The following is a 10,151-nucleotide window of genomic DNA, read 5'->3' on the forward strand; positions in this document are numbered from 1 at the left end:
CCGCACATGTTTCGGCTCATGTCCAGGTCCCTGTTCCCTTGTTTCATCCCCACGGCAGAACTGTTGGTACTCGGCAGGGAGCACAACCAACGAGAGCTCGCCAGCCAACCTAAGCGCCCCTCCCCCCTCGCACAGAGTTGGGACACTTGAAGCTCGCGGCGCAGAACCCCGGTGGTGAGGTGAGTAGCATGGTGATGCATGGAACAACAAATCGAGAAGAAGCAAGGGTGGCGAACCCACTCGCTCGAGCCCCCACCGTGCGGGGGGCTCCGCCATCACCGTCGCCGCGCGTTTTGTGCCACCTCCGTCGTCGCCCATGATACGTCTCCCACGTATCTATAATTTTTTATTGTTCCATGCAATTATATTATCTGTTTTGGATGTTTTATATGCATCAATATGCTATTTTATATGATTTTGGGACTAACCTATTAACCTAGAGCCCAGTGCCAGTTCCTGTTTTTTTTCTTTGTTTTAGAGTTTCGCAGAAAAGGAATACCAAGTGGAGTCCAAACGGAATGAAGCTTTTGCGATGAATTTTCTTGGACCAGAAGACATCCAGAGTGCTTGGAGTGCATGTCAGGAAAGCCACGAGGCGGCCACAAGGTCGGGAGGCGCGCCCAGGGGGGTAGGGCGTGCCCCCACCCTTATGGCCCCCTCGTGCCTCCACCGACCTATTTCTTTCGCCTATATATTCTCAAATATCCCAAAACCTTCGAGGAGAGCCACGAAACCACTTTTCCACTGCCGCAACCTTCTGTACTCGTGAGATCCCATCTAGGGGCCTTTTCCGGCATCCTGCCAGAGGGGGATTCGATCATGGAGGGCTTCTACATCAACACCATTGCCTCTCTGATGAAGCATGAGTAGTTTACCATAGACCTACGGGTCCATAGCTAGTAGCTAGATGGCTTCTTCTCTCTCTTTGATTCTCAATACAAAGTTCTCCTCGATGTTCTTGGAGATCTATTCGATGTAATACCTTTTGCGGTATGTTTGTCGAGATCCGATGAATTGTGGATTTATGATTAGCTTATCTATGAATATTATTTGAATCTCCTCTGAATTCTTATATGCATGATTTGATATCTTTGCAAGTCTCTTTGAACTATCGATTTGGTTTGGCCAACTAGATTGATTTTTCTTGCAATGGGAGAAGTTCTTAGCTTTGGGTTCAATCTTGCGGTGTCCTTTCCCAGTGATAGTAAGGGCAGCAAGGAACGTATTGTATTGTTGCCATCGAGGATAACAAGATGGGGTTTTCATCATATTGCTTGAGTTAATTCCTCTACATCATGTCATCTTTATTAATGCCTTACTCTGTTCTTTATGAATTTAATACTTTAGATGCATGCTGGATAGCGGTCAATGTGTGGAGTAATAGTAGTAGATGCAGAATCATTTCGGTCTACTTGACACAGACGTGATGCCTATATTCATGATCATTGCCTTAGATATAGTCATAACTTTGCGCTTTTCTATCAATTGCTCGGCAGTAATTTGTTCACCCACGGTAATATTGTCTATCTTGAGAGAAGCCTCTAGTGAAACCTATGGCCCCCGGGTCTATTTTCCGTCATATAAGTTTCCGATATAGAATTTTAGTTTCCTATTTACTTTCTTTGCAATCTTTTACTTTCCATTCCATAAACCAAAAATATTACTTTACCGTTTATCCATCTATATCAGATCTCTCTTTGCAAATAACCGTGAAGGGATTGACAACCCCTTTATCGCGTTGGGTGCAAGTTGGTGTTTGTTTGTGCAGGTATTCAGTGGCTTGTTGCGTTGTCTCCTACTGGATTGATACCTTGGTTCTCAAAAGCTGAGGGAAATACTTACTCTACTTTGCTGCATCACCCTTTCCTCTTCAAGGGAAAAACAAATGCAAGCTCAAGAGGTAGCAGCCCACCTCGAGGAGCCCATAGCCTGGTTGGGGGAGGATGCGTCCTATTGGGTGGTTGCTGGCAGCGTCGCCATGGGCGGTGCCAGGAATGCGCTCGAGCCCGTCATCGCCCACCATGAGGGCGCGCGTCACGGAGTTGGAGGGGGCACGTCGCTGTTGGGGAACGTAGCATGCAATTTCAAAATTTTCCTACGCTCACGCAAGATCTATCTAGGGATGCATAGCAACGAGAGGGGGAGAGTGTGTCTATGTACCCTCTAGACCGAAAGCGGAAGCATTTGACAACGCGGTTGATGTAGTCGAACTTCTTCTCGTTCCGACCGATCAAGCACCGAACGTACGACACCTTCGAGTTTTGCACACGTTCAGCTCGATGACGTCCCTCGAACTCTTGATCCAGCAAAGTGTCGAGGGAGAGTTTCGTCAGCACGACGGTGTGGTGACGGTGATGGTGAAGTGATCAACGCAGGGCTTTGCCTAAGCACTATGACAATATGACTGGAGGCGTAAACTGTGGAGGGGGAGCCGCACACGGCTAAGAATCAATGTTGTATGTTCTAGCGATGCCCCCCGCCCACATATATATTGGAAGAGGGGGAGGGGAGCAGCAAGGGGCGCCCCAAATAGGAGGGATCCTGCTTGGGCGCCTCCTCCAAGTCGGCCTCCCCCCTTCCATATGCATCGGAGGGGGAAGGAAAGAGAGGGGGGAAGGGAAGGAAAGGGGAGGCCGAATCCTCCCCTTTCCTTCTCCCTTCCCTCCTTTCCTTCCCCTCCCATTTCGGCCTATAGGGGGGCGCACCAGCCCCTTAGGGGCTGGTCTGTCCCTCTCTTGGCCCATTAGGGCCATATAGTTTGCCGGGGGTTGCCCGGAACCCCTTCCGGTGACCCGATACGTAACCGGTACCCCCGGAACACTTCCGGTGTCTGAATACTATCGTCCTATATATGAATCTTTACCTCTCGACCATTTCGAGACTCCTCGTCATGTCCATCATCTCATCTGGGATTCTGAACAACATTCGGTCACCAAATCACATAACTCATATAATTCAAAATCATCATCGAACGTTAAGCGTGCGGACCCTATGGGTTCGAGAACTATGTAGACATGACCGAGACACCTCTACGGTCAATAACCAACAGCGGAACCTGGATGCTCATATTGGTTCCCACATATTCTATGAAGATCTTTATCGGTCGTACCGTAATGACAACATACGTTATTCCCTTTGTCATCGGATGTTACTTGCCCGAGATTCGATCGTCGGTATCTTCATACCTAGTTCAATCTCGTTACCGGCAAGTCTCTTTACTCGTTCCGTAATGCATCATCCCGTAACTAACTCATTAGTCACATTGCTTGCAAGGCTTATTATGATGTGCATTACCGAGAGGGTCTAGAGATACCTCCGATACTCGGAGTGACAAATCCTAATCTCGATCTATGCCAACCCAACAAACACCTTCGGAGATACCTGTAGAGCATCATTATAATCACCCAGTTACGTTGTGACGTTTGATAGCACACAAGGTATTCCTCCGGTATCCGGGAGTTGCATAATCTCATAGTCAAAGGAATATGTATATGACATGAACAAAGCAATAGCAATCACTACAAGAAATATGTCAACTTGCGACCATCACTATTGGTCACTGAAAGGTCATTGTTTTTCATTTGCGACCTTTTTTTGATCCAAAACAGATGGTCAAAAGCTGACAGTCGTAAATGGAAATTAACGACCTTCTCTGTGAGAAGGTCGTGGAAGGCAATGACCAAAACAAAAGGTCATTGGTTCAACGACCTTCCATTTTGGTTGCTGGCTGTCTGCCCAGGCCACGTCGGATCCGACGTGGCAAGCTGATGTGACAAAATTGCGACCAAATGAAAAGGTCGTTGATAAGAATCAACTCGGTCCAGTTTGGTGTTTTACATGGGCCGAGCCCAAAAATTCAGCCTTTCTATATTTTTTCCTGTCAATTTTTGGTCGACTTCATGGGCCAAGCCCAACAATTCAGCCTTTTTAGTTCATGGGTCGTGGCCTTTTTGTACCAACAGTTTTAGTTTCCTTTTTTTATAAAATGGGCCCACTAGTCAAACAGGTCCCACTTGTCATGTTTTGATAAGTGGGTCCCATCTATTAGGTTCAGATTCTTCATATTTCAATTTGCCAGTAAGAAAATAACAAGTAGTTAAATTGGCAAGCAGAAAACACCCATGATACTTCAATTAACAATAGCCAGATACAGTACAAGCTCTACAAATGACACATACTACAAGCTATAACATATACAGTACTTTACAAGTTCTACAAGTTATACGTAATACAAGCTTAGTTGATACAAGCTCTACAAGTATGGGAATCACAGTTACAAGCTCTACAAGTGTTTTCTTCTTCTACATGTAGCTCCTTCAATAGAGATCAAATGTCGGACTCACTGGAGGGCCATAGTCAGGACTGGGCCTTCGACGGATGCCCTGTTACATGAATCAACTGATAGGAATTAGAAAAACTGGAGCCAATATATTATGAACATTCCATTCAAAAAAGGAGTAAAGGACATTATTTGTTTCATCATGTTACAAAGGAGCAGCACAAACCACAACTTTACTCGACACACACACACACACATACACACATGAATACTAAGCTCAGTTCCAGCAACTATATCATGGTCTAACAGAGCATGTAATGAATGACAATTCAATTTCACAGCCGGCCTCAGCATCATCAAACCACCATGCTTATGATCATAATCTAAGCATACCATCAAACAAAACCTACACAAATAAAGATCACGGCACATCAAGCCACAGGCGCACCAGCGCTGGCATGAGATTCAACGCAACAACGATGGGGCTACCACAACAACATCGAAAACCTAAGCATACTAGAGAAAATACATAGTTGGTGCTGGAGGGACTGGTGAATTACCTCAATGGCATACTTGATGGGTAATGATGGCCCTTCTCAAGGAAGTAGTTGTTGTCCACAGTTAAGAGGTTTCATACATTTGTCTACAACAATCAGCAAACCAGAAATCAGAACGAATACTTCAGTCTCATAAGAAGTTTAAAAAAGACTATAGCAAGACCTAATTAATGCTGCAAATTATATTATGGATGCATACAATACTTCTGACTGACAATCAAAGGTCAAACAAACTTTGACACCTACAGTAACATCCCAGCATATCTCAAGTTGATGAATTATTCTAGCAATAACCAAATTAGAATCATCCATTGTTGTACAATTAACCTTACTACAAGATAGTAGAAGAATCACTCTTGGTGAATCAAATCATAACAAATCGAGCAATAGATACAAGAGCACATCAGGCCTAGCCATATTCATTTCAGTAATTTAGAAAGAGCTTCGATGGGGCACATAACCTTGAGGCCTGTTATGGGGTTATGTATGATGAAGGTTGCCCTTTGGGACGGCAGCGGCAGCTCCGCCAGATTCAGGAGCAGTGTTGTCAGCGCAGTTGATAGTGCCTGCCACAGACAGACCCAGAGACATCTTGAACTTGTTTCCAGCAAAACCACCGCGACCTGCAGTTCAAGAACAAGTACATACAAGCTAGTTAGATAAAAGGATCACATATCTACAGTACACTAAACCAATAATCCAGAGATGCATGGCAGCCACACACCAGCACTATGATTCATGAAAGTCCCTTCATAGCTAAGTAAGGATTATATCGATTTACTGAGCCAAGATACATACAAGCATCTGAGAACTTGACCCAAGAGATGCAACTACCCGGATGCTTCATTCAAGATTTAACACAGTAACTCTACAGGCAGAAAGTAAATTGAAGGCGATCACCATGCACAACACCTCTTTGCACAGAAAAGAATCTTTAATAGACTAAAACTCAAAACAAACACCAATTTACACAACACCTCTTTGTTACACAACACCTCTTTGTCAATTTATGAGAAGTAGAACCACTGTGCCACATGGTTGTTCTTTAAATAAAAAAAATGAGCTGCAAAGCAGGCTAACAGAAAAGCTATGATCATCTTTTGGGCAGACCATCCAGGATGATGTACAAATCAGAATGAAAGCATGATTATATATTTCAGGGAGACAGTGGGTAACCAAACATTTCAACCGATCAAGAAAGACCTTGCAGAAATGGCCTCGTCCACGCCTTTTCTTGGCCCCAAACTGAGGCCTTCCATCATCCGCTCGAATTCGCCGTTGCTGCTGTTCAACATACGAAAGATGCCTGCCAGGAGGACGAAATCAAATGAATAAGAACCCCACATAAACAAAGAGGCTGAACAATGATTCTACAAAGTATTACCTCTGGTCATAAATAAGTGAACTAAAACCACATCACTTATTTATGAACAAAGGGAGTGATATTCAGCTTTTGCAGTCAAAGGAGACCCGTAAACTCATTGCGCACAGTTGCAAAAGCACATTATGCAACAACAATACAACATCAGTGTGTGTGTGTGCCACGGTTACCTACGGATCCTACTAAGCAAAGCCGGCAGTCAGGTTGTTGGTCTGGTACTTGTCGAACTAACAATCTATGGATTTTGTAGTCCAAATGAGATCAGTATAAACTAATTGCACACAGTTGCAATAGCGCCATCGAACCAACGGACGAACGAGCAGACCCAGTCAGACCAAGAAGGAAAACAAGCAGATCAGATGGGAGGGGGGTGATTACCATCCTGGCGCGCTCGCCCTTCTCCTGGATGGCGTCATCCTTGAGCACCCTCTCCATCGGTCCAACCACAGAGACAGAGAGAAAAAACGTCAGGAACACGCCGCGCTGATCCAGCCACGGAGAAGAGAACTGACTGGGGGCGGTCAGGCGGGGTACCTCGGGGACGGACGACGGGGCAGACGGAGGGGAGAGGGAGAGGGCGGCTGGATCTCGTCGGCAGTGCAGCAGCACATCGTCGGCCTTGTTCACATCGAGGTCGATGTAGTAGCTGGATGGGAGGCGCTCGTAGTGGTCCTCGAGCGCGCGATCGAAGAAGGGGCCAGAGAGTGCCTCCTGGTTGCCGGTGGCCCGCAGGCGGTCGAAGATCCCCCTCCTCACATCGACGGCGGCCACGGGCGGCCCGCGGCTCTCGGCGTCGCTGTCGGCCATCCGCCCGAGGCGGAGGCGAGGAACCAGCGGAGGTGGCGGTGGAGGTGCGGCGCCGAGGGCGGCGCGAGCGCGGAGGCCCTGGGGCGGAAGGCGGCGAGTGAGGCATCAGGGACGGAGGAAGAGGGGCGGAGGAGCGGGTGGTGGCGCGCGGGCGCGGGCGGCGGGATTGGCTGAATCGAGGGCAGGAGGTAGGTGGCGACTACGAGGAGTGGATCTGAATCGGGGGAGAGAGGGGAGAGGAGTCGAGTTAGGGTTTGGGTTGGCCTACTAAGAGGTGAGTGAGAGACGTTGGATCCGCCTGGTGTGGACGGTTCAGATCAGATAGAGTGGGGTGATCCGTGAGAAGTGTTCTGATTGATCTGAGAATCTATGATTTAAAATAATTTTCAAGTACTAAAGATAGAGCTATTTTGTGAAGCAGCTAGCAAAAATATTTTGCAAAAGGGCGTCACACAAATTTTCATTCAAGTTAGACCACATTTTCTGGATGAGCACCAATTTGTATGCATTTAATCTTTCTAGCTATTTTTAATCATTTTCCAAGTGCCCAAAATGAGTTTTTTTGTGAAGGACCTACCAAATAATTGTTGCAAATTTGGACAAAATCAATTTTCTAAAATACTAGGCCATATTCAATGCACAATTAACCAAATGTTTGGGTGCCAAAAGATTTTATCCACCTCCCGTGAAAAATAAAAATTTCTGTCGATTCAGATGGAAACATGTCAAATTTGAACTGCGGCTGCCTCATAGTTTGCTCTTTATTTTTCCCAAAAATCATTTGTAGGTACAAAAGTATATATTTAATCAGAGAAACACCAAAAGTTTTCCAAGATTCAACCACTAGCTAGGAACGGTCATGCCCGCCGTTTTGACCGCATTTTGAAACGGGCATGCAAAATAAAAAAATAAAAAAATTGGAAAACCTTCGCATTGTGTCACTATATGTGGCCAAGTTACCAGAAAAAATAATAAACTTGTAATACGATAATTATTTTTGAAAAGTGTTCTCGGAAACGAGCTATCATGTGTGGAGATCAATGGCTTTCAAGCCATATGATCAATCTTATGGCCACATTCATGGCATAGTTTGTTCAAATGATCTCATATTGTGCACAAGGGTGCATATTGGAATGGCAAACAATGTTGCCTAAGGAAGTTTTCATTTTCCTTCGATGAAAAAAATATTTTTCATTTTCTAAGGGCCCAAAATGAGTTTTTTTTTGTGAAGGACCTACCAAATAATTGTTGCAAATTTGGACAAAATCAATTTTCTAAAATACTAGGCCATATTCAATGCACAATTGACCAAATGGTTGGGTGTGAAAAGATTTTATACACCTCTCGTGAAAAATACAAAATTCTGACGATTCAGTTCGAAGCGGGTCAAATTTGAACTGCGGCTGCCTCATAGTTTGATCTTTATTTTTCCCAAAAATCATTTTTAGGTACAAAAGTATCTATTTAATCATAGAAACAACAAAAGTTTTCCAAGATTCAACCACTAGCTAGGAACGGTCATGCCCGCCGTTTTCATCGCATTTTGAAACGGACATGCAAAATAAAAAAAATCAAAAAATTGGAAAACCTTCGCATTGTGTAATTATAAGTGGCCAAGTTACCAGAAAAATATAAACTTTTAATACGATAATTATTTTTAAAAAGTGTTCTCAGAAACGAGCTATCATGTGTGGAGATCAATGGCTTTCAAGCCAAATGATCAATCTTATGGCCACATTCATGGCATAGTTTGTTCAAATGATCTCATATTGTGCACAAGGGTGCACATTGGAATGGCAAACAATGTTGCCTAAGGAGGTTTTCATTTTCTTTTGACGAAAAATCATTTTCCATTTTCCGAGTCCAAAATGAGTTTTTTTGTGAATGACCTACCAAATAATTGTTGCAAATTTGGACAAAATCAATTTTCTAAAATACTAGGCCATATTCAATGCACAATTGACCAAATGGTTGGGTGTCAAAAGATTTTATCCATCTCTCGTGAAAAAGACAAATTTCTGCCGATTTAGTTGGAAGCGGGTCAAATTTGAACTGCGGCTGCCTCATAGTTTGCTCTTTATTTTTCCCAAAAATCATTTTTAGGTACAAAAGTATCTACTTAATTAGAGAAACACCAAAAGTTTTCCAAGATTCAACCACAAGCTAGGAACTGTCATGCCCGCCATTTTGACCGCATTTTCAAACAGGCACAAAAAATTCAAAAAATCAAATAGTTGGAAAACCTTCGCATTGTGTCATTATATGTGGCCAAGTTACCAGAAAAAGTAATAAACTTTTAATACTATAATTATTTTTAAAAGTGTTCTCAGAAACGAGCTATCATGTGTGGAGATCAATGGCTTTCAAGCTAGATGATCAATCTTATGGCCACATTCATGGCATAGTTTGTTCAAATGATCTCATACTGTGCACAAGGGTGCATATTGGAATGGCAAACAATGTTGCCTAAGGAAGTTTTCATTTTCTTTCGACGAAAAAATCATTTTCCATTTTCCGAGTGCCCAAATGAGTTTTTTTTGAAGGACCTACCAAATAATTGTTGCAAATTTGGACAAAATCAATTTTCTAAAATACTAGGCCATATTCAATGCACAATTGTCCAAATGGTTGGGTGTCAAAAGATTTTATCCACCTCTCGTGAAAAAGACAAATTCTGCCAATTCAGTTGGAAGCGGGTCAAATTTGAACTGCGGCTGCCTCATAGTTTGATCTTTATTTTTCCCAAAAATCATTTTTAGGTACAAAAGTATCTATTTAATCAGAGAAACAACAAAAGTTTTCCAAGATTCAACCACTAGCTAGGAACGGTCATGCCCGCCGTTTTGACCGCATTTTGAAACGGGCACAGAAAATTAAAAAAAATCAAATAATTGGAACGCATGGTATGAGGTGAAGTCATAGCATCAACATGGTAAGTACAATAAAAGTATTATGCTAACAGGGCAGCACAAGGCATGTATTAAACTAGCAAGTCATTTAATAACCGGAAGGAATCATCACCGTAGAACGATGCCATTTTCCAAATGAATAGTGGCTGCCAAAATAAATATTCAAATGTTCATGAGACCACTATAATTGGATTAGGCTCGACAAACAATGAGGTTAG

General features: G+C 43.6%; 1 protein-coding gene across 2 annotated transcripts; it reads right to left on the minus strand.

Annotated features, from left to right (window-relative positions):
* Window positions 1–4,101: 4,101 nt before the first annotated feature.
* Window positions 4,102–7,260, minus strand: LOC109752970 (uncharacterized). 2 transcript variants are annotated; one of them, XM_040399741.3, is made up of 6 exons: window positions 6,752–7,260; window positions 6,596–6,646; window positions 6,040–6,142; window positions 5,298–5,459; window positions 4,840–4,922; window positions 4,102–4,382 (listed from the first exon to the last, which is right to left on the minus strand). In XM_040399741.3, the coding sequence occupies exons 1-3, from the start codon at window positions 7,022–7,024 to the stop codon at window positions 6,125–6,127; spliced, it is 342 nt and encodes a 113-aa protein (XP_040255675.2). In that variant the 5' UTR covers window positions 7,025–7,260; the 3' UTR covers window positions 4,102–4,382; window positions 4,840–4,922; window positions 5,298–5,459; window positions 6,040–6,124. The 2 variants fall into 2 exon arrangements, with proteins under 2 accessions (XP_040255675.2, XP_073365111.1); XM_073509010.1 differs by having other exon boundaries at window positions 6,596–7,253.
* Window positions 7,261–10,151: the final 2,891 nt, after the last annotated feature.

The sequence above is a fragment of the Aegilops tauschii genome, chromosome 2, assembly GCF_002575655.3.
Source record: "Aegilops tauschii subsp. strangulata cultivar AL8/78 chromosome 2, Aet v6.0, whole genome shotgun sequence".
Lineage (NCBI taxonomy): Eukaryota > Viridiplantae > Streptophyta > Magnoliopsida > Poales > Poaceae > Aegilops > Aegilops tauschii.